This window comes from Puma concolor, chromosome C2 (assembly GCF_028749965.1).
Source record: "Puma concolor isolate L17-30 chromosome C2, mPumCon1.1.hap2, whole genome shotgun sequence".
Classification (NCBI taxonomy): domain Eukaryota; kingdom Metazoa; phylum Chordata; class Mammalia; order Carnivora; family Felidae; genus Puma; species Puma concolor.
The window spans coordinates 157,851,727-157,875,463 of record NC_141675.1 but is presented as its reverse complement, the minus strand read 5'-3'; the positions used below and the strand labels follow the sequence as shown (position 1 = coordinate 157,875,463).

At 59.6% G+C, this 23,737-nt stretch overlaps 1 protein-coding gene across 1 annotated transcript in view; it reads right to left on the bottom strand.

Moving 5' to 3' along the window:
• PDXK (pyridoxal kinase) overlaps positions 1–17,016 on the bottom strand; it is a 33,225-nt gene extending 16,209 nt beyond the window's left edge. Inside the window, exons 1-2 of the mRNA XM_086676087.1 lie at positions 16,802–17,016; positions 3,459–3,513 (exon numbers count right to left, since the gene is read on the bottom strand). Of these exons, the coding sequence (XP_086532213.1) occupies positions 3,459–3,513; positions 16,802–16,888 (142 nt within the window). The 5' untranslated portion in view covers positions 16,889–17,016. The remainder of the gene's footprint in view (positions 1–3,458; positions 3,514–16,801) is intronic.
• Positions 17,017–23,737: the final 6,721 nt, after the last annotated feature.

Genomic DNA, 23,737 nt, shown 5'->3' with positions numbered 1-23,737 from the left:
CCGTGGGCCAAGTCTGGCCCGCTGCACGCCTCTGCACAGCCAGGTTTTGCATTTTTATTTTTATTTTTTTTTAATTTTTTTTTTTAACGTTTATTCATTTTTGAGACAGAGAGAAACAGAGCATGAATGGGGGAAGGTCAGAGAGAGAGGGAGACACAGAATCTGAAACAGGCTCCAGGCTCCGAGCGGTCAGCACAGAGCCCGACGCGGGGCTCGAACTCACGGACTGCGAGATCGTGACCTGAGCCGAAGTCGGACGCCCAACTGACTGCGCCGCCCAGGCGCCCCGGTTTTGCATTTTTAAATGGTGGGGGCAAAGAGAGGAGTGATACGTTATGACCTGTGAAAATTGCATGAAATCCCATTTTCCGTGTCCACGAAGGAAGCTGAAGTTTTGCCGAAGCTCAGCCGCGCCCAGCCCTGCACATGGGGTCCCTCGCGGCTCTCACGCCACAAGGGCGCCGAGGCTGCAAAGCCTCCATTATTCACTATCTGCCCGTAACAGGGTAAATGTGCCAGCCCTGCTCACCCAGGACGGGGGGGGGGGGGGGGGGGGGTGTCTGTGGCCTCCATGTTAAGAGTCATCTCTGAGTCGAACCGTAACGAGCTCTGTTGAAGAAAAACAGGCCCGAAATGGGGTGTCTTCCATTAACGCCCCACGTCAGTACACCAAGACCTAATACCTAACTGCACCTTCCACTCTGGAGTGGAGCCTTTAGCTGGCCAGCGTGGAATTTCCTGGCCAATGTTGGGAAACTTACCGATGGACCCGTTCTGTTCCCCTCGGAAGGGCAACCTTGCCTAAACCCAAGGCATTCGCTGCTGATAAATTCCTCTCTCTCTTTTTTTTTTAATGCTCTCTCTCTGTCTTTAAAAGCCTTTTTTTCTCCTTCAGCTTGGCAGAGCCCCCTCTACTTTCCAGATGGGATGCCGCCCAATTCACGAGTCATTTAACAAAACCAAGTAGGCCTTCCAGTGTACTCAGTCGAATTTCGTTTTTTTAACAGATCCCGCGTCACACCCACCAGGACGGTTAGGATGAAAAAAGCAGACGCGTCAGACGACACGTGCTGATGAGCATGCGAAGAAAGGGGAGCCCTCCCACCCCGCTGGCAGGGACAGGACGGCGCAGCCACCGTGGAAAACAGACTGGTGGCCGTTCACGCGGTCAGAGTTACGCTCCGATCGAGCGATTGTGCCTCTGGGGGTATCTATCTGGGAAAAACGGGGAAATGGTCCCCAGAAGTACGTGCAGACGGATGCTCACAGCCTCAACCTTCGTGACAGCCACGACTCACAAACCTGCGTCCATCAGTGAACGGACGCACGAGCGAGGCGTGGTGTATCCCTACGCCAGCCTTAAAGCGGGGCACAGACACCTGTCGCCGCGTGGACGAGCCTGGAGAACACGAACAGTCACCTACCCCAGGGTTCTGCGTGTAGGAAACCTCCAGAAGGGGCACATCCACAGACAGAAAGTGGGACAGCGGTCCAGCCGCCAGGAGGAGAGGGCAAGGGTGAGGGACAGGTACGGCTCCCGCTGGAGCGGTGCAAACCTCTGGGAGTGTGCTTGTATTCAGCGAGCGATACACGTAAATAGGTGACCTGATTCCACGGCACGTAAATACCGGACAGAGACGTTATTTAAGAAAGGAAGAGCTTTCTGGGGCCGCCTGGGCGGCTCAGTTGGTTAAGCATCCAACTCTTTAGTTTGGCTCAGTCGTGATCCCAGGGTCGACAGGATCAAGCCCTGCACTGGGCTCCCAGCTGAACGTGCAGCCTGCTTCGGATTCTCTCTCTGCCCCTCCCCTGCTCACTCACACGCTCTCTCTTGCTCAAAAAAAAAAAAAAAAAAAGAAAAAAAGAGAGAGAGAAAGAGAAACACTTTGAAAAGAGGTGAAAACAAAAAATAAAAAAACACCCCAAGTACTTCCGGGTACAAAGCCCAGGACTGAACCCACGACAGCCCTGTGTGTCCAAGTACGGGGTGTTCCAAGTCACTCCCAGGCCCCGGGGGTCCCCTCGCCAGGCAGGCGCCGCACGGCATCTGGAGGCTGGGGTGGGGGCCCTGCCAGGGACCACAGGAGGTGAAGCCCCTCATCCCTCTCCTGGCCCGACCACACCCCGCAGCAACGTGGGCTCCCAGCACTCCAGGGTCTGGCCTCCATCTGCCCCTCAGTCTTGGACCCCTCGGGACGGGCAGTCTGCCAGCACCTGAAGAGTTGTATGGGGGCCCAGAAGGCAGCCACTGGCCACGGAGGCCCTAGAAGCCCCCTCCCCTCTGCCGGGGTCTGTGCAAAGGGTGGAAGTTTCTGAGCCAGGTCTGTGTTTATGTTGAACTAATGCTGCTTATGTCAAAATGCTACGTGCAGCAAGAAATTCAATTCCAACGTTCAGTGTCCAAGGCAGTTGGCTCGTTTACTTAAATAAACAAACAAAAGGGAAGGTGGTTACAACGGCCAATAAAGCACGTGGGATTCAGGGAAGTTCACTGAGTCGACTTAAACGTTTTGGAGGCTTCTCCAAATCCACAGGACCCAGAACGGTCAGCAAAGCCGCAACGGAAGGGCTGTCCATAAGAACCACAGGCTCCTTCCGAATCCCGAACGTCATTCTTCCCCTCGATATGTGACTCATGATACCCCACCCCTTCCAAGAAAAGCCACACCAGGAGAATTACAGGCAACCTTTCCTAAGAGCGTGGGCTGAGGCCCAGGTGCCCACCCGCATACCCTGCTGGCGCACTGCCAGCTTCTGGGACGTTCCGTACTCCTGAGCTTCCATCCGGGTTCAGAGTAACTTCAGAAGAGGCGACACTGAGATGTTTCCAGGAAGGGAGTGGCCTCGTTCCCCTGCTGCGACGGCACTGCGGGGTCACAGGACAGGCCCTCCCCCCTCATGGAGCCAGGGGCGTGGGGAGCGGGTTCAGGAAGCCTTTCTGAGGGCTGCGACCCTCGCATGCCCTTGAATCGGCGATTCTGCTTCAAGGCCTCTGTGCAGAAGTCCTTGGGGTCCCCTCTGTGCTGACACAGACGACACACGGGCCCCCGAGGCGTGGGTTCGTAACAGAGAAAATCAGGATCCACCTACGCACCCACAAGCGGCACGCGCACACGCGGGGCCCCGCTCGCGGCCCGCGGTGTCACGTCACTGGAAGAGGTCAGGGCCCCGCAGCAGGTGCCAGGATCCCAACCTCGTCTCAGAGGAGACCGAGGGGCTGAGCGGCTACACCAGCCCGCCTCAGGTCCCGGGTGGCTCGGCTGCACGCAGCCGGGCCGAGGCTCTAATGGTGTCCACGCCCGGACAGGCCAACCCAGCCCCTCCGACCCTCACGTGCTAGGCGGCCCCTCCGGCTCCAGCTCCCAACCATCAGATGAGGGGTGGGGGCCCCGGATGTCTGAAGGCCACGTCTCATGCCCACACGCCCTCTGCGGCGACTGCTGGGGCCAATGCCTTACCTGTGTGGTTTGAAAACTGGACGGAGTTCAACGCGTCAATCTCGAATCCCAAAACCTGCAAGACAGAGAAGGCCCAGGTGTGAGAGAGCCAGGACCCCGGGGGCGGGCGGCAGTGCCTCCCTGAGTGGGGCTCCACGCCCACACTTTGGTGCCGTGCGTGTCTGGTGAGGGGCTTCGTCTGGAAGTATGTCGGCAGCAAGCAGCCCGGAGAGCCGAGCCTCTGAGCTGCTGCCCACCCGTGGGAACTCACTTCTGGAAATCCCGCCAAGCAAAAATGCTTGAAAGTGCGAGGCGACAAGGCGTCCATCTGTTCAGACGCTGAAAGGGAGAGGTGAGGCCGTCTCGGTTTCCAGAACGTGGGTTTGAAGCCCCGACCCCTCTGGGGAGGCAGGGCCTAGGGGCTCCCCACTGGACAGCACAGCCGGCCGGCCCCTCCCCCCGAGCCTCCACTGAAGTATCAGCCCCACCCGCTCACTGCAAGCGGGGAGCCCACCGCAGAGCCACACCGGCCTGGGGTCGTGTGGCCACCCTGTGGCTGCGACACAGTTTTGTCACGCACCTCACAGCACAGAGAGTCCCAGGTGCCACTGAGTCAGGGACCAAGTTTATAAAGAACAGGAAGTCCTTTTTCAATGAAGGGGAAGAAAGCTTCTACCTAAAATAGCCCAGGGGCGCCTGGGTGGCTCAGTGGGTTAGGTGTCGGGACTCTTGATTTTGGCTCAGGTCATGACCTCACAGTTGGTGGGATCGGGCCCCGAGTCAGGCTGTCTGCTGGCAGCACCGAGCCTGCTGGGGATTCTCTCTCTCCCTCTCTCTCTGCCCCATCCCCACTCACATGCTCACTCTTTCAAGATAAACAAACGTTAAAAAGAAATTAAAAATGAAATCAGATGGGCGAGGTCTACACCAGCCGGCATGGACTGCTGTTTGCCTGTGGAAGAAGGGGGATCTTTCCTTCTGCTCATCTTTCCCGTTTTTCCTCATGTAACAGGTAGGCGAGATTCACTCAGGCAACATGACCTACAGAACACTGCAGAGCCCTCCGGAGACGAGCCACATTCTCGGCGGGGCCCTGCCCACGCCCCTTGGAGGTCAGAGGTGGCAGGCATCGGAACACTTCCCTGCCCATCCCTCAGCCTTCGTGCCCTCCCCTGACCCTGGGTCCCTGCCAGGCCCCACGGGCCACCTCCACCTGTCCTTCTGGGCTGGCCCTGGCCGGCATCACCCCAGGCAGCGCAGGCCCACGGCCCTGCCACGTGGTCCTCGCCGTCTCTCGGAGCATCCTCGGGGTGGCTCTGCACAGCCGGCCGCCTGAGGAAACCTGCCCGGGGCTGCACAGAGGCCTCTGGCGCTGGGGGGGGAGGGTACAGCCAGAACCGCCACCCGCCGCAAGGTGAGGCCCGAATGCCCGGAAGCAAGCCAAAGCCAAGTCGGTGTGAACAGCACGCCAGGGCCCGGCCAAGTCCTGTGGGGTGTTAACATCCCACAGACCACAGACGTCTGGCTCTTGGAGTCCCACTGACCTTTGGACCCTCTCCCTCTGCAGCCCCAGGAAAATGACAAAGAACAAAGGAGCTTTTTATGGCCCTGGTCCACAAGTGGGTGAGCGACTCCGACGTACTTTGGGGACACAGAAACAGATGCTCCACGGGGACCAGGCAGTCCCCCAACAAGAGCATGGGACGAGGCCTTGGGGACATTACATGGGGGGACGTCACTCGGGCCTTCCTTTGTGTCCCCCCACCCCTGTGTGACTGACACAGCCGGGGGAGGTCACACATGGGCTCCGACCACAACCCGTCCTCTGGACGCTCGGGTCCAAGCGGGCTCGCGGCCAGCCTGGACTCTGGAGCCATGTGAGACCATGTCGTGAGAACAGGTGTTCAACCCGGATTCCCCCCCTGCTGAGAGCTGGGCTGTCCCGCTGGCCCTGCCACCGGGGGAGGCTCCTCATCTTTCCGTTTGGAGATTCTGGCTCTGCGCACAGCTGGGACTCAGGACTGAACTGAGAGTCCCGTCCTCACCCCAGGCCGGACCAGGAAAATCATGTCACCCTTAGGATCGGCAGGACAGGACCAGCCTGGAAACCCAGAGCCCGCCCCCCACCCCCCCAACGCCAGTACCTCTGCCTCCCCGTCTCCCTATTTCACGCCACCCCTGCCCTGGCCTTCCCTTCCGAGGGAAGCGCGGCCCTCGGTGACTCCTCCCACCCCTGCACGCTGCTCCCTCCGGGGTTGACGCCAGGCCCACGCCACCAGCCAGCACCTGCACGAGGCCACCGTGGGGCCAGCCTGTCAGCCCGGAAGGTCCTCTCTCCTCCCCTCTCCTCGGTGCTCCCAGCTCCGTGACGCCCCACCCCACGCCGACCCCCAGCCCCACCGTGACCGCGCCGTGGCACAGGGCGGGTCAGTCACTGCTGCCCTCAGTGACGGCCAGGACCCCCAGGAGGGCTAGCCCTGTTCTTTGGCACACGTGGGGACAGGGCGTGACCTTATGAGTATCTGTTGATTCGACGTGCCCACCACATTCGTCCTGGTGTCCGTCCCGCTGGTGCCCTGCTCCAGACCCCGGGCCCGGCCCCCAGCCACCCCTGTGGGCACAGTGTCTTCCCTCCATCCCCTCCTCCCTCCCCTCCAAGTCTCGGTTCACATCCACAGCTGAGGCCATCTGCGGACCCCGGCCACAGGAGCCACACGCAAGCAGTGAGATGCCAGGAGGCACCAGCAGAAGTGCCAAGACAGTGGCCTTGGTGGGGCTGGGTGCGGGAGGTAGGAGGTCGGAGCCCGGCTGCCGGGGCAGGAGCACGTGCGACACCAGGGCAGGGAGGCCACGGGGTGTTAATGCCCCACGGAGCGTCTGGCTCTTGGGAGTCCCACTGACCTTTGGACCCTCTCCCTCCGCAGCCCCAGGAAAATGACAAAGAACAAAGGAGCTTTTTATGGCCCTGGTCCACAAGGCCGGGAAGAGGGCCCCAGTGGGTGAGACTCCGACGAACTTTGGGGACACAGAAACAGATACCTCACAGGGCACGGGGACACTAAAACCTCAGTTCCCACAGAGGGGCTGGGCCAGTGCCCCGTGGAATGTGGCTGAGGAGGAGGCAGCGAAAGGGATGGGGGGACGGAAGGAGAGGGGCGGGTGGGCAGGTGAGCGACAGAGGACAGGGACCGAGAGCAATGAGCACACAGTCCCCGGCCGTCCCTCTGTGTCCTACTCACTCGACCACCACTGACCACGCTTCAAGTCTCCCCTGCACACTCAGAGACAGGCAGAAGTACGTGTGGGGGTCAGGAGTGGCTGCCTCCAGCAGCTGGGGGGGGGGGGGAGTGGGCACTGCTCACCCTCGCCGTGGCCCACCGGTGGCCTTCCCTCTGTGACGGTTCACTGTGCAATATACACTTAAGATTGACATCTAACAAGTCTCTCCAAAATAACTAAGCGGGTATTACCCAAACTCAAAGAAATAAAATAAAAATCGCCAGTCTTATTAAACCCCACAGTCAAAACGGGCCCTTTGCAAGTCTGCCTGCCAGGTGCACGGCCTCCTACTCCCACATCCAGCTTGCGCGGCTTCGAATCCCTTAGAATTCTAATCAAGGCTCAAGAAACAGACTTGAAGCGGCCATGACACAAATCTGGAAACCCCTGCCAAAATATCCCGCTCCATTGCTTCCGGATGTATAGATAATTAATCCTTTGAAGCTGGCAAACTGATCTGGGAACGAAGTCCCTACTTGGTGCTTCTGAATGATAGCGAGCTCAGCCGCAGGCTGCCTGCTCCTCAAAGGCGGCAGTCGATGCAGCTCATTTCTCGGTGCACGTGCCGTGTGCAGGGCACGCACGACCGCGGGCGCTCCACTGTGCAGGCGCGGGCTCCCGCCCAGCCAGGGGACACCGAGGAGGCTCTGCCCTCACGCCCTCCATGGCCCCCCTCCCGGGGCACAGAGCACCTGCCACCCCCCCACCCCCCCGCTGCTTGGGACCCAGTACCCCGCACCCCTCCCAGTTCCTTGCTGGCCCACAGCTGCTAAGGCAGGTGCCTGGGGGGGGGGGGGGGGGGCGCAGGTGCCTCCTCGAGGGCGTGGCTCCGACCCAGGATTTCAGAAAGCAGGAAGCCTTTTGCAAACCAACCTTGCCTAAGCCAAAACAGCAGTGGAAAGCGGGCGCTCCCCTGCTTCCCACAGGTTCACGCTGCTCCACTCTGCAAGGAACTGCATTAGTACGGTAACCGTTTTCTTGCAACAGCAAAATTCCTCTCCGGTTTCCTCCGTTAGCACAAACAGGTACTAGTGAACATCTTGAGTAAAAGCAAAGTGGCTAACGTGAGCTTCTGGAAAGCAGGGGACACCGGGACCTGGATAACACCGAATGAATTCCCTGTAGAAATAACTGCTCTGGTCCCCATTTCTGGACTGGACCCCGCTGGTCACACCTCGCCTCCCCCCTACCCCCCGCCGAGGGAGCCGGACACACGCTGACCCTTGGTCTGGGACTCAGTGCAGTGTTCAGAACGCACATCGTGGGCAGCTGGCAGTACGTGTGGGGGTCAGGAGTGGCTGCCTCCAGCAGCTGGGGGGGGGGGGAGTGGGCACTGCTCACCCTCGCCATGATCCACCGGTGGCCTTCCCTCTGTGACGGTTCACTGTGCAATATACACTTAAGATTGACATCTAACAAGTCTCTCCCCGGCCATGCTCACCTCCTGCTCAGCATGTGGCACACATCCAAATTCCCATCCCTTGACAGGCTGTGCACAAGTCACATTACCTGGGAAGAAACCCTCGAGTTGCATGGACACGACCTCCCCGGACCGGGCTAACTTCCAGGACAGTACTGGTGGTCTGTGTATTCTTGTGGGTGAGAATCATGTCGTTCTACAGTGAACCTTGGAGCCCACGGGGCCCCAGAAGCCCTCGCTCACCCTGCACCACCGTGTCCGAGTGTGGGTGGCTCCCGGGAGGGGGTCTCTCTCCCACGGTCACCATCTTGTGGCACAAGGGACCCTACCCAGCCGAGTCCACTCTTGTTACAGCGTGCGTTAGAAGTGGGTGTCTGGGCTGAGCTCCAGAAGGGGGGCCGGCACCCTGAATGAGGGAAGGACTCAGCAGCAATGCAGTTGTGCAAGACCGTCTCACATGGAGCCATTGCAGCTGTTACTAAACACGCTTACGTAGGAAAACCACAGCCACCAGCCAGCCTGGCCTCACCACCCCCCGGGGACTTCCCTACATTCTACCTTCAGCAACGCTCCCTACCGATGGCTCTGGCAGAATCCCACGTAATGGAGGCCACGGTGTGCGCACCTCTTCCACCCATGCTGGAAGTGTGCGGTCACCACGGAAACGGGCACACACAGGAATCGGCCTCCCCCACCCCCGGGTCGCTTTTTAAACATCTACCGGCACGGCTGCAGCCCACGGTGAAAGACGCAAAAGACACCGTGAGAACAAGAGGGAGAAATGACGCTCAGTCCAGGGAGGACGGCTGAAGCGAGGCCTCGCCACAGAAGGGGACCACCACCTCCACCGACTCTCACCGGCACACACAGGGACAGAGTCCCCTCTCCCCAGCCCCGCCAGGCTGGTGGCCACCGGCCTTCAGTGTGCCCCCATCTCTGCGGACAGCCCCGTGCAGGCGTGTTTGGCCGTCCTCACTACCATCCCTGTGACTGTCCATTGTCCTCACCCCCTGGCCCCCAGATATACCCATGAAACCCCAACCTATGGGGGCCTGCCCCTGTGCACGGAATGAGGTCCGGACCCCCGGGCTGCGTGTCCCAACATTCCACCAATTCCACATTGTGGCCACAGAGCTGCTGACCACTTTTTGACCCCCCCCCGCCCCCAATCTCTGAAACCCCTATGCCTGCGAGCAAATCTCCTGAATGCAGAACATCAGGACCTTGTTGAAAACCTTGTCTTCTCGGCCTCTGCCGCAGCGCCGGGACTCGGTGGGGTTTCTGGGCCCTGGGACTCCCCCACCAACCGTGAGCCCCTAGGACGCGCCCACCACCCTGTGCACCTCAATGAAGGCTGGTGCGGCCAAAGCCCGGCCCCGGGCCACATGAGGAGAGTCACGCCCATTTCAGAAAACACGAGGAGCCTTGGCCAAGAAGTCCCGCGACGAAGCACGCCCCTCTCCCCAGCGAGCCCCTGCGCCTCCACGCGTCTGCGGAGGAAAACCCGGCTGCTCGATGACCACGGAAGCACAACCAAGCCCGGGCGACAAGAGTCGCAGGATGGAGAGGACCACGGAGGTTCACGGCCAGCCCGAACCGGAGGCGCTTCTGACAAGGTCCCAGCATCGGACACACGGCCGGCGGCAGCGGCCCCTCGGCCTGCCGGGGGCGGGGGGTGCAGACGTGTGCGTGGCGTACAGGAAGCACCCCGCCTCCTGCCAACAGAAGGGCGGTCAAAACGAGCCCCGGTGGGAGGGGCAGCTTGGAGACGGCTCCCGCTTTCCGTGCCTCTCTGCGCGTTCCGTGCGCTCAGTGTGCGGGACGGGGGAGGGGTGGTGCACGCGACACGTGCGGTGACTGCGGCGGGAGGGGGCTTTCAAACACTTAGTCACAGCCATCCGGCCACCAAGAACGAGCGAGGACGGCAGGGACGCTGGCACGCACTCCAGTTCGGGGGTCCAACTCCCACGGCCGTCACCTCCCGCCCCACGCAGACCTGTGGCCTTTCCCGAAGGAGGGAGGAGGGGCCTCGGGCGGGTGACGCATGTTCTCCGAGGCCAGATCCCCCTCACTGCTGCAATCATCACCCGCTCTGCTGACAGCCAGCAAGACACGGTCGTTAACTCAGCAGCTGGGCGGGCAGCCCGCCCTCGCGGGGAATAGCAGGAGAGGGGAAGCTCTGGAACATTCCAGCGCAGCTCCCCCACCCTGTCTGGACCACCCGGGCTCCTCTGCGGGAGAGGCTCGTGTTGGGCAGGGAGGGGTCACAGTCGCCAAGAACCCTCACTATGGCCTGTTCTGCAAGACCATGAGTCGCTTCCACAGGAAATCAGGATTAGGAAAGAGAGGACGCAAGATGTCAAGGGACTGCTGGCATCCTCGGGGCTCGGTGCCCAGTGTCCTGCCCACCGCCTGTGACCGGTCAGCTCTACCCACGTCCACTGTTCCCTGACCTCCAACGGGAACCTCTGCTGGAAACAGCCCCGCATCCCCGAAGGAGCCTGTAGCTCGCTTTTGGTCCCAAGGCCACCTTGGCCCGTGTGTGTGCACCCTTGCCTCAGCCGTCACCACCCTGGACCCCAGCGACCCTGGCCCTGGTCCCGGGACAGCCCCCTCCCCAACTTCCAGGCTCGAAGTGCTCAGTGGCAGGACCCTGGCCCCCTGCCAGGCCCCGCCCAGGGGCCATACACTAGCAAGGGGGCTGGGCCGCACTGCAGAGCCCTAGGAGAAGGGGGTCTCACCCCAAGACCCGGCAGCACCTGGATATGCATGGGGAACAGGGCACTGCCCCCCTCGGCCCCGCAGGATTCTACCACATGGCCCGGGGCCCCACACCGGCTTCCTCTCTCCTTGACAAACTCCATTTGTTCTGTTCCTTGATGTCACTCTTCCAGATCACTCTATGAGCAGAACTGGCTGGTTCTACATCAAAAGCTCCACGCAGGCATATGCACCAGGGGACGATCAAGCCCATGAGCCACAAGGCCAACAGCTCCCGCGTCACGTAAGCGCCCTGCTCACAGACGCACCCTCGCCCTTCCAGAGAGCACGGTGCCAACCCAGGCCCCCGGGGGGAGCACTTAGACAGAAGAGACAGCCCCACTTGGAGCACGGCAACAACACGCAACACCCGTGTACGCATGCACGCACACAGTGAGAAAAAGGTCAGAGAACAGGACCAAGCAAGCTCTTGCTTTCTCCACGACACGCACAGAGGAACGACAGAGGGTGCGCCTCCGTGGCTCGGTGGGTTAAGCGTCCGACTTCGGCTCAGGTCATGATCTTGTGGTTTGTGAGTTCGAGCCCCGCGTTAGGCTCTGTGCTGATGGCTCAAAGAGCCTGGATGGAACCTGCTTCGGATTCCGTGTCTCCCTCTCTCTCTGCCCCTCCCATCCTCATGTGCATGCTCTGTCTTAAAAATAAATAAACGCTAAAAAAAATTTTTAAAAGGGGCGCCTGGGTGGCTCAGTCAGTTAAGTGTCTGACTCTTACTTTTGACTCAAGTCTTAATCTCACAGTTTGTGGGTTCAAGCCCCGTGTCAGGCACAGAGCTTGCTTGGGATTCTGTCTTCCTTTCTCTCTCTGCCCCTCTCCTGCTCACTCTCTGTCTCTCTCTCTCACTCAATAAATAAACATTAAAAAAACTAAAAAGAAAAAACAACAGAACCCCCAGTCCCAACCAAAAAAGAGAGTTAGGAAATCAAGAAATTAAGCAATTCTGGACCTTCCTGGGGAAAGAGCTAAAACACCACCTACGTCCCAGGACTGGAACACAAGCTGGATCAGACCGGGGACTTCCAGAGGCCGGGAAAACGGGAATCATCTCAAATGGAGGAAGGGGAGCGAGCAGACGCGTGCGTCCCGGAGCACGAGGGAAAGTCCGGAAGAGGCTCAGAAGAGTTCCAAACCCCGCGCACCACAAGGACTTGAACCTCCAAGGACTTGAACGTCCACACCAGGCAGGAGGGGCGGGCACTGTTTGATGCCAGGTCTCTTGTGCTGTTTGCCAACATACGTGTCCCCAGGAGAGACATGAAGGCAAAGGCCACATCTTTTAAAGGGCAGGCTGACATTCTTCCGGTATCTTCCAAATGCAGTTATGCTGCAGAAGGGCCCTTTCTATCCCAGGACTACTAAGGAGAAAAAGTAAAGCGCTTCCTCTGAAGGCAGCCACCTTGAGGCCCCAGGGGTTCTTAAAGATGAGAGGCTGAATCGAAAGGACCCCCCGCCACCCCCGCCCCGTCACGCGTCTCTAGGAGATCCTGACGCGTCCGGGGCCCCGCCGCCCTGCGGCTTAGCAGTGGGCATACCATCCCTCTGCCCCAGCCCACGTCGCTCGGCAGGTAGGGGTCTCAATCTACGTTCCAGGCCAGCGGCCTCCCAATGCACCCGCTGCCCACCCACTGCCCTCCTCCTGAGGGGTGTCTGAGCCAGTCCACGGTGGCAAACGCGTCCCTGCACAAAAGAGTACGATCTCCACCGGCCACCAGACACGTCCCAGGTCTCAGGTCTGCTTCTGCACCGACGGGCCCGGAGAGTCCAAGAACGAGGCTGCCTTCTGCAGCAGGCCCCGCAGGCAGCCATCTCCCCAGGATCTGCCAGGACCCCCCAGGGCCCTGCCTTCCCGGCTCAGCAGCGACACGGTGTTTAAACGGGTTCTGAGCGAAGGCCCAAGTCACATCCTCCAAGCTGCTGGAATTCAGGAATCTCATGTCTCCCTGCCACCGGGACCCTTCAGGGCCGCACCTCTCCACGGTGACCCTCCAGTGCTACTCCCCCTCCCAGGACAGAGGTCACACGTGTCTGATGCGAGCTCCTCTCTGGGAGCCTGCAGAGGGCACGCAGCCCCGCCGACACCTTGACATCAGCTTCTGGCCCCCAGCACGGTGAGGGAGTAAATCTCTGTGGTTTCAACCCCCCGGCTTGCAGCACGAGGGAGAGCGACCCCAGGACACGCACACGCCACCCTAAGCCTCGGGACCTGCTGGACCTTCAACACAGCGGCACGGAAGCGGGCTGCGGGGCTGCCTGGGGGATCCCAGGGTCCCCCCTCCCCCAGGGGGTGACACAGATGCGGGAGTGGCTGCCGAACGGACACGCGCACACACAGACGCCGTGGGGCTGGAAGCGACTGGACCTCCCAGCTTGGGGGAATTTTAAGTTTCCAACTTCCAAAAGGAGGCGACCCCAGCAGCGTCTGGTGCGTGAGGCGGCCAGCGGCAGGCTGCACATCGTCTCTCGTCACCACATCCTTCCCTTCGCTTTCCCACCCCTAGAACGGAAGGTCAGAGCAGCGGGAAGGCCCAGCCCCGCCCAGGGAGGCACCCCAGGCGTGCCCCTGGCCTGTGTGACCTTGACCTGGCAGCCCTCCCTCCGTGGATGGGGTCACGGAGTCCACGAGCCTGCCCTCGCTCCCCTCACTCTGCAAACATGGGGTCACCCCGCCTGACACTCGACCTCCTCTGCGGCTGGTCACTAAAATGTACTTGGGACTCTGGCCTGGAAGCAAATCCAAAACCAGGGCCAGGTTCTGCCCCTTTCTCTCCCGTGCGACGCTTTCCTCTGCCTGGGGAAGGCGGCTGCGAGCGCTGGGCTCTGCGGACCCGGCAAAAAGCAGGCTGGGAACCGTGGCCCCTGACGCCCGGGATTCGCAGGCCTGCGCCACCCTCACCCCGGAGCGGCGGGAGCTCCCCGGGCACGGGCCCTCGCCATGCCAGCACCACGGGCCGAGCTCCGTGTGGGCGGTGCCCCCGGGAGCCCCGGCCCCATCTGACTGCCAAGAGGATTGCTCTCGCTTTGCTCGTGAGGCTTGGAGAGGCTCCACAGGCGGGGCCCCGTCCCTGAGCCAGAAGTCCAGGACAAAGGGACACTGCAGTCAGTCCCCACCGGGGCTTCTCCAGTCTCTCCGAACCCGTGGAGTCCAGCCAGAGTCCACCTTCTGCCACCCTCTGCGAGTTCTCCTCCCGTGAGAATAGTCGGGCGCTGTGTGAACCAGTGCACCTGACTCTAGCTGTATGGCGTCGGCCAGAATTGAGCATCTACACGCCATCCCCCCTGCCCCGACTAAGCACAGCTCTGGGCGTTGCGGGACGCGTCCCCTCGGAGTCCCTGCTGGAATCTGCAAGCGTGTGGCTTCGCGGCTATCCCAGGCTCTGCCCAACCCCGCCCATGCCGTGCCAAGGCTGGTCCGAGGTCAGTCAGCAGGCCGTCCCACCCCTCTGTGCCCCAGCGGGGCGCAGAGGTGGGGGGTGGGAGGGCTGCAAGATGCCAGCGTGGGGCCCTGTGGAGCACCCTGCAGGATTGACAGATTGATCCTACCGGAGCTAAGCAGTCCAGCCTTGGCAAGTGTTTGCAGGCTGATAAGGAATCTAGACTCTCATCAAGGAAGCACTAAGTAGCTGCGGGGAGAAAGTGCCCCACGGACTAAGAAATTTCCGGAAATTAATTGTTCTCGTTATGAGCTGAGTTATGTTCCCCAAATTCCTCTGCGGAAACCCTGGCCCCCAGCACCTCAGAATGTGACTGTATTTAGAGACGGCGTCTTGAAAGAGGTAATTAAGGTAAGATGAGGTCAGTAGGGTGGCCCTGATGCAATCTGACTGGTGTCCTCACCTGACAAGCACAGGGGGACCAAGTGAAGGTAGCCACCTACACGCCACGGAGAGACAGACATCTCAGGAGGACACGGCCTTGCTGACACCTCGATCTTGGACTTCCAGAACCAAGAGAGAACAAACTATCGTCTACACAGCCTGATCTGCACTACTTTGTTATGGATGCCTGAAATCACACCGATACTGTCCTGTTTGGGGTCCAGCTTGGCGGGGAGCATGTTTGGAGGACCCCCACCCCTGGTTTTCGCCCCTCCATCCCCTGAGACTGCATCTTATTTCTGTAATTAGGAAGAAGGTAATTAAGCCCAAGAAAACATACACAAGGAAGTACCTGAGGCCCCAGCCCCCACCCACTGCTGGCAGAGGTCCCAGCCTCTACGAGACGCCCCAGGCACACTACCAGGCCATCTGGCCCTGCTCTCCTCACCGGTCTTCCTGTACGGTGGGGGAGAACACAGCACCCCTGGGCACTGCTGGCCCACCTCATTCAGCAGCCTCTAAGACAGACCCCGTTCACGCACCCCATCTTCCCTAAAACAACCTGGGAAGCAGGCATCGTGACTGTTCTACAGACAAAGGAACTGAGCTCAGTGTGGAAGGTGGCCTCTTCAAGTTCAGGGACCTAACAAATATCCCCTGCCTTCAGAGACAGCCACCCTGCCAGGCTTTTCCTGGGCCTCACAACCCCAGAAGGAAGTGCCAGGATGAGTCAAATCAGAAGCAGAGCCTCCGACCCCCAGCACACAGGTGAAGGATGCTGGGCACTGGGGAAAGCCCAGGTTAGAATCGCAGTTCTGACCTTCAGAACCACTTCCCCGGGTGGGTGGTCTAGCCCCATCCCTGGAGTCCCCGGTGTGGAAGTTGAGAGCACGCGCCTGGAAGGGAAGGGCATCACTGCAGGACCCAGGTGAGCTGAGGAGGGGAACGGGTGCCCAGTGCAGGGAGAGAGGAGGAGTGTAGACAGACACGGAGGAGGGACTGGGCACAGGACACAAGGAAGCCAGCGGGGGGCCGCACACCCCTGCCAAGGACAAAGCTGCCACGGCTGTGTGGCCAAGAAGGGGTGTCCCTCCTGGGACAGCAGGCTGAAGTTGTTCTTGAGCCCTTCCTGCTTCTGACTGCCAGGTGTGCCCCTGCACCTTTCTCCCAAGCACAGTGCCACCCCAGCGGCCCTGCCCACATAATCCACCTACATGTAACCAAGCTTCCCCTTCCCCAGAGAGCTAGGAGCAGGCAATCCACGGGCCATACCTGCTTCTTGCTGGGGGGGGGTGTGGGTGTGTGTGTGTGCAAGCCAGGGGAGCCATGACCTTGTCATGACCACCCAGCCCTCCTGCTGGGCAGACAAGGGAAGGAAGCGCCCATCACCGGCGCTGCCTCCAGCCTGGCATGAGAGCCCACGCCAGCCGGGCCTCCTTCTGCACCTCCAAGAGCCACCCAGCCATAACCTTGCGGCTGGAATAGGAAGCAGTGGGTGCCCGGCCAGTGAGGCCCCAACAAGGACAGGCGCAGGAGGTCTGTCATTAAGTAAAGGCTACGGTACTTGAAAAGCAGCTTCTAAAGCCAAAAAGGCAGGCGCCTGAGTCGCTCTCTGGGCTTTTCTTCAACAACACCTGCAGGTAGGCCACCTCTGCCCTGTCCGCCTCTCCGGCCACCACCGCCCCCAGCCGCAAGGTGGGACCCAACCCGGCCGGCAGAAGCCAGGGTCCGCGAGCTCGCTCCCCCTCCTGGCAGGTGGACGCGCCAAACACCTGCCTTCCCTCCCTCGCCCTGCGCCTCCCCCCTCCCCCCGGCCAGGGTCCCGAGGCCCCGCGCCGCATTCTCCCGCCTCCAGGGAGTCGCCGGCCCCCCGTCGCAGGCAGGGGTGCGGGTGGCGAGTGCGCCACAGCCTGCGCGCGGGGGCCTGGCCCTCGGCTGGCGCGCGCCCAGCCCAGTGCTTCCGCCCCCGCAGAACGCGGGGCCCGGCGGCCGAGCCAAGGTCACGGAGCCCGCACGCCCGGCGCGGGGACCCCCGGCCGGTTACGTAAGCCGCGCCGGCTGGCGGCGCGTACCTGCAGCGGGAACGTGGCCGCCCGGTTGCCCACGTAGCCGCGGACGACGTGGCTCTGGATGGAGAGCACCCGGCACTCCTCCTCCATGCCGGGCCTGCCGCGGCGGCGCGGGGCCGGGCGGGCGTCCGCGTGTGCGCCGCTCGCTGGGCTCCGCTCGGCTCCGCTCGGCGCAGGCGCTCGGCTCGCGCGCCAGGCCGCCTCCCTGTGACCTCAGCGCGGCCGGCAACCGCGGGTCCCGCTCGGCGCGGGGGTGGGCGGGGCTTCTGCGCAGCCCCGCCCACCGGCCCGCCCGCGCGGAGACCGGGACAGCGGGAGCCGCGCCCCGCCGGCCCGGGGGGCGGCGTCACGGCGGCTCCCGGCGCGTGGGCGGGCGCAGCCACCCTGAGAGACGCCTGGGTAGCTCTTTCCGGTCCGGCGGGCGAGGGCGCTGCCGCGTCGCCCCTTTCGGGCACGAGGTCCGCGGGCCTCGCCTCTGACCTCCGGGCCGCACACCCCGGCGCGCTGCCGGACCCGAGCGCTTGCGACAAGGACAGCCGGCGCCGCGACAGTGCGCGAGGGCCGGGGGTCCCCGGGCCACCGTGCTGGCCGGTGCCGCGACGCACTAGCCCCGAGCCCGCCCTGCTCGCCGGGGGGCGCCGGTCCAGGGGACGACGCGGAGCCGGCCGTCGTGCCGCCACCCCGCAGAGGCCTGGGGGGCGGGGGCGACATCTCCGCGGTGTCTTGAGACCCTTGGGGACCCCAAGGCGTCCCGTCCCGAGACACGTGGCCAATCCTGCCGCAGGGTGCCCCTGACCGACCCCGTGGTCCTTGTCCATCCAGTACCTCCACCCATTATCCACGTTCAGAGCCCGCAGCAAGCACCAGTTGCCCCCCCACACACACACCCCCAACGGTCACCGCCCTGCCCTTCACCTCCTACTGCCACTGCCACCAGGCTGAGGGCACTCCCTGGGCTCCCCCACACTGTCCCTGCGCTGTCTCGGGGGCTGACTTCCAGACTGGGTGATCTGGGTCCCTTGTGGTGACCCAAGGCTGCATGTGCTTAAACCTCTGCAGCCTGGGGAGAAGGCCGGTGGAGCAGCCACGGGTGCTGGGGCAGTGAGGAAGGGGGCAATGCCTTAACTGTCCACACTGTCCAGACTGTCCCTGTCAAGAGGAAACCTGTCATAATTAAAACCAGTGGCAGGAATAAGAACAGCTAACATTTATTGAGCGGTTACTATGTGCCAAGCCTATTTCACACATTAACGTTTAAACTCCACAGCACCTTACGTGAGAGAGGTTCATCCGGTTTTACCGACGGGGAAACAGGAAGAGAAACTGAATGCCACAGAATTAGTGACAGCTATTGCTGGGAGAGAGCCCTGTGGGCCCGCAGCGACCAGCAGGCTAGCCGTCGCCCTCACTGCCTTTTCTCTCTCCTACAACGTGAGGTCAGCTGCCCTTGGCTCTTGGGAGGGCCTGATGAATCTCTCTCTGCAGCCGATCTTACCCCCTCCCCACCTTGATCCTTCATTCACTGTCCCTCTTTTTCTGGGCAAACCTGTAAGCCCCCTCCCCCATTCTTCGTCCCCACCCCCTCCTACCTTCAGCCCAGGTAAATCCAGAGCACTAAGAGGGGAAGAGGCTGACAGGCCTCTGGGACTTGAGGCTCTGGTACCCTCTTCCTTGACAGAGGGCCCAGGGAGAGGTCAAAAGCCTGGGAATGACATTTTGGTGAATCGACTTTTCGTTGAGCTTCGGAAAGTTCTAGGTTCCTCACTCCCAGTACCCATGGTTCTCAAACTAGTCACCGGAGAGTCACCTGGAGAACCCGGTAACCTGGCCAAGGCCCAGCCCAGTCCCACTTCACCGAGCCTGGGCCCCAGGGCAGCCTTTCAACTCTACAGCTGCAACTGGGGCCTCTCAGATTAGGCAGATAAGTGAATTTGGTATTTTGGGAGCCCCGTTGGTTGCCGCTAATTATCAGTCCACAAACCTCTTTCCCGATGACTCAGAAAGTGAAGACCTTCAGAAACCACCAGTCTGTGGGAAAGATACCCCAATCCTGGCCAGCCAAGTGATGGTGGGCCATCTCACCTCTGTGTCTGGTCGGGCAGGGGTGCAGAGCCCCTCGGGACCCCTTCCACCCACTCCTGTGCCCCTCCGGGGCAGACCTGCCCTCCCCGGGACAGGAAGCTGTCCCCAGCTCTTAGTTAATTGGGAAGAGGCAGCGGACTGCAGGGCCCCTGCTTGGGAGGAGGGAGGGCTGGAGCTGCAAGTGGGTGGGGTCCAGGAGGTTCCAAGAAGGTCGTCTACCAATAAAGAACCCGAGAACTGAGAGACTTCTCTCATACTCCGAGCTCGGTTTCCAAAAGAGCACTTGAGTTACTACTGCTCTCTGAGCAGCTGGTGCTAATATGTGTCCGGGAAGGACACGAAGCCTTGGAAAATGACCACGATTTTGGTGACCATGGGTCAGTGATTGTTGTTGTTGTTGTTGTTGTTGTTTTTACATGTATGTATTTTGAGAGAGGCAGAGACAGCATGAGCAGGGGAGGGGCAGGGAGAGAGAGGGAGAGAAAGAGAGAGAGGGTCTGCACTGTCAGCACAGACCCTGACGTGGGGCTCGAACTCACAAAACTTGCAGATTGTGACCTGAGCTGAAACTGAGAGTTGGACGCTTTACCTACTGAGCCACTCAGGTTCTCTGATGGGTAATTTTTTTTTTTTTTAAAGCTTTCCATTTGGACGCAGTGATGGGTAAACCCTGTAAGCACATCTTCTTTCCTTTTTTTTTTTTTTTTTTTTAACATTTATTTATTGTTGAGAGACAGAGAGAGACAGAGCATGAGCAGGGAGAGGGGCAGAGAGAGAGGGAGACACAGAATTCGAAGCGGGGCTCCAGGCTCCGAGCTGTCAGCACAGAGCCCGACACAGGGCTCGAACCCACGAACAGCAAGATCATGACCTGAGCCGAAGTCGGACGCTTAACCGACTGAGACACCCAGGCGCCCCAAGCACATCTTCACCTAAACCCTGGTGGCATTTGAAATGCCCAAATCCAGAGTGCACACGCAGAGGGAGCCTGGGCAGGGGTGTTAGGAGTCGTGTTCTTTGACGAAACGGTGGTGCTCGGGTCTGTGGAGGTCCACAGGTTTGGATGGGCGCCTGTGCCCCAACAGCCAGCACAGCCCAGCGCCTAACACCTTTGAAGGAGGACTTTGGCCACAGCCATTCTTGCCTCGGTCTGTACTTTCTGATTATGCCCTCGCTTCCAGCTCATCTTTTAACTCAGGCGAAGCGCCCCCTGGTGGGAGCCCCAACTCCCCCCTCAGGCAACACGCACCGCCCGGAGCCGGGGAGACCCCGCGTGATTGACCCCAAGACAGTGGTGGACCTGACCTTCGCTGCCCACCTGCATGGACCTACCGCCTTTGCCCCCCTTTTCCTGACCCCAAACCCAAGTATTTCCTGTACTTTGGGGACAGTCTTTGAAACATCCACCGTCTTCCCCTGTGTCCCCCACCCCCCCCCCCCCACCCCGCCACGCCAGAGGGATGCTGTGACCTGGCCTGGGAAAAGGCTGGCTGATCCCACCTTCCACTGGAGGTGAACTTTACGTACAGGCTGCCTGATCCGGGTTGAACTGTGTTTGTGTTCTCCCCCCAATTCACATGTCACAGTCCTAACCCCCGGTACCTGAAAATGTGACCTTATTTAGAAACAGGGCGTTTTGCAGATGTAATCAAGTTAAAATGAAGTCGTCAGGGTGGGCCCTAAATCCAGCATGGCTGGTGTCCTTAGGAAGAGAGGAAGACGAGACGGGGAGATGACGGCCACACGCAAGCCGCGGCCAGAGGCATGGAACAGACGCTCCTTCACAGCCCCCGGAAGGAGCCAGCCCTGGGGACACCTTGATCTTGGGCCTCTCGCCTCCAGAGCCGGAAGAGAATCACTTTTGTCTGGTGAAGCCGCCTGGTCTGTGGCTCCCGGTTACGGCCGCACCCACTACCTGCGTCCGAGTTCCAGCTTCGCTTGGGCATGCCACCTGATAGCCATCAAGCTTGCCCCTCATGGTCCAAGGTGACCGGCATTGGTCCCGAAGAAGCTGACCATCCCGAAAGCACAGGCTGGCTGGGCTCACCTGACATCGCGTGTCCCAGATTTTCCGAGGCCTTTCCAGTTTCAAATGTTCCGTCACCAGAGACGGTGAATACGGATTTTAGTCCCAGAAAAAGTCACCGCTGTCCCCAGGTTTCCCCGGCCAGAGTGCTGTCTCTGATGTTGGCGACAAGGGATGTCGGTCTCCAGAGACTTAACCACTGTTACAGACACACTTGTATCCGCCCCCCTTCCATATTCCTATGTTGAAGCCCTACCCCTTCAAAGTCATGGCTTTTGGATTGGGGCCCCTGAGAGGTAATTAAAGTTAAACAGGATTGCAGGGGTCATAAGAGGCGGGGCCTGATCTGATAGGATTAGGATCCTTATGATGAAATTTGGAAGTTTTGGGTTTGCGAGCAAACGGCTAAGAAAATTCTCGAGACGTTTTTGGTGCAAAAAGGTGATTTTATTGCAGCACCGGGACAGGGCCCGTGGGCAGAGAGAGCTGCATTGGGCTTGTGAGGAGAGACTGATGATATACTTATAAGTTAGTGGGGGGTTAGGGATGGCATAAGTCTCTAAGGAATTTGGAAGCAAGGCTTTCAGGACCTTGAGGGGCTCATTACTGTTAAGATAAAGTTATTTTTAATCTTTATTTTTCCTAATTTTGTTTAATGTTTATTTATTTTTGAGAAAGAGAGAGAGAGAGCGAGAGAGCACCAGCAGGGGAGAGACAGAGAGAGAGGGAGACAGAGAATCCAAAGCAGGCTCCCCGCTGTCCGTGCAAAGCCCAGCACAGGGCTTGAGCCCACAAACTGTGAGATCGTGACCTGGGCTGAAGTCGGACGCTCAACCGCTCAACTGCTCAACTGACTGAGCCCCCCCAGGCGCTCTTGTGTTGAGTCTTGAATAAAACATAAACATAAAGGCTCTAAGGCAGCCATGAGTTGCTTGAGGAAGGTCACACTCTGCGTGTTTCAGGTGTCTATCAGCGGGCTGTGAGCTGTCAGGAGATTTAATTTAAGTGACATTTCTCTTGCTTTGTTTCCCTCATCACATAGAAGAAGGAACAGCAGAGAGCCGGCTCTCTGTGCCTGAAGCGCGGAGGACAGGAACGAGAGCACGCGCTGAGCCGGGGGGCTCACGTGGGGACCTGCATCAGAGCAAGTCCAAGTGGAATCTTCGACTTTGAGCGTCCAGAACCGTGAGAAAATAAAGGTGGGTGGTTTAAGCCGCCCAGCCTGTGGTGTTTTGTGGCGGCCTGAGCGGGCATCCTTTTTTTTTGCCTTACAAATCATGTATTTCTTCAAGGCCCTGCCACTATTTTTAGAATACACCGCCTTGAAGACTGTAACTGCGGGCCAGGAAGGCGCACACGAGGTGTGTCTGTCCCAACGCCAGCTTTATTCGGTCATAAAGCGAAGTTAGTCATACTTATAAAGCAGGTTCAGGATTCCAGACTCAGTGATATTTTACCACGTGGTCAGATGTGTCTTCTTACGCGGCAGACAGAGCAGAACCGAGGACAGGCCACACAACACACAAGATAACAGAGTGGTTAGGAAGTTAACGAACGAACTCGAAGTCAGTCTGCGGACCTGGGGTTGAGATAAGGCCTATGTCTGTCGGGCCCGGGTCAGCGCTCGGCACTCGGCGGGCTCACTGCTCAAACAGCGGAGGGTCTCTGTTCCTTTTGGAGATGAACCGTGTGACTCTTGATCTCGGGGTGGTGAGTTTGAGCCCCATGTTGGGTGTAGAGATTACTTGGGAAAAAAAAAAAAAACCAACAACCAGGCAATAACTGAACCTGAAGCTTGGATTACAGGTTGTTTTTTATTTGAACAGATTATCTTTTTTGCTTCCCTCTGGGGAATAGCCAAGATTTTTTGGAACCTTTTGAGCGCTTTGGCTCAGTGACTCCAGGAGCACTAGAGAATGCCCTGGATTCTTTCCTGACCTGTTCCAAGTGTGGTTTTCTATTTCTTAATCCTCGAACACGCTCATCTGGTTTGAAGCTGACCCTACAGTCTCCAGGTCAATGAGCTGGTCACTATGACAACCTCCGGGCTGGGCTGTCCTTGATCCCCAGTCTCCACCTGAAATAGCTCCACACCATCTGGAGAGTTTTCTCCCGAGAGTTCAGAAGAATGTGTGATAAGTGTCATCTTAAACCCAGGGTGGGGCGATCTCTGCTCAAGGTTCCCACCTGAGAAATAACCTTGAGCCTCATTGTCTCTTCCTGACCAGACTCTATTGGAAATGTTTCTTCTTTCTCCTTAGTTCTCCTTAGTAATACTTTAATTCAGAAAAGACTCAAAATCTGGGCCAACAGCCAGGAAATCAGACCCTCAAGGGGCCTGTTGGGGCAAATGATTCACAGAGAAAGAACAGAGGGAAAGTGAGGGGATTCGCTCTCGTACTGGGAGCTCCATGCCTGGGAGTGGCTGGATTTTCATCCCATCTAATGGGAAGCGATTGGCTGACCTGGATGGCGTGGGGTTCCCTTCACGGCAGCTCCTCTTCCTTACTGTGCCCCACAGAGATTCGCAGACATCCCTCGGGGGCCTCCAGCTGTAAGAGAAGCTCATGTCGCAGAGAACTTGGGGGGATGACGACCATTACAAGGAAGAAAATGAAGCCGCTTGCAGTCCCATGGTCTTGTGGGCGTATGGCTTTCTCGTCTTCTCTCCGGGCACGTCGGTGTGCTTTTACACGAACGTGGCAAGTGCTCATGTATCACAACAATGTTAGGGGCGCCTGGGGGGCTCCGTCGGCTAAGCATCCGACTTCAGCTCAGGTCGTGATCTCACAGTTCGTGAGTTCAAGCCCCGCGTCGGGCTCTGTGCTGAC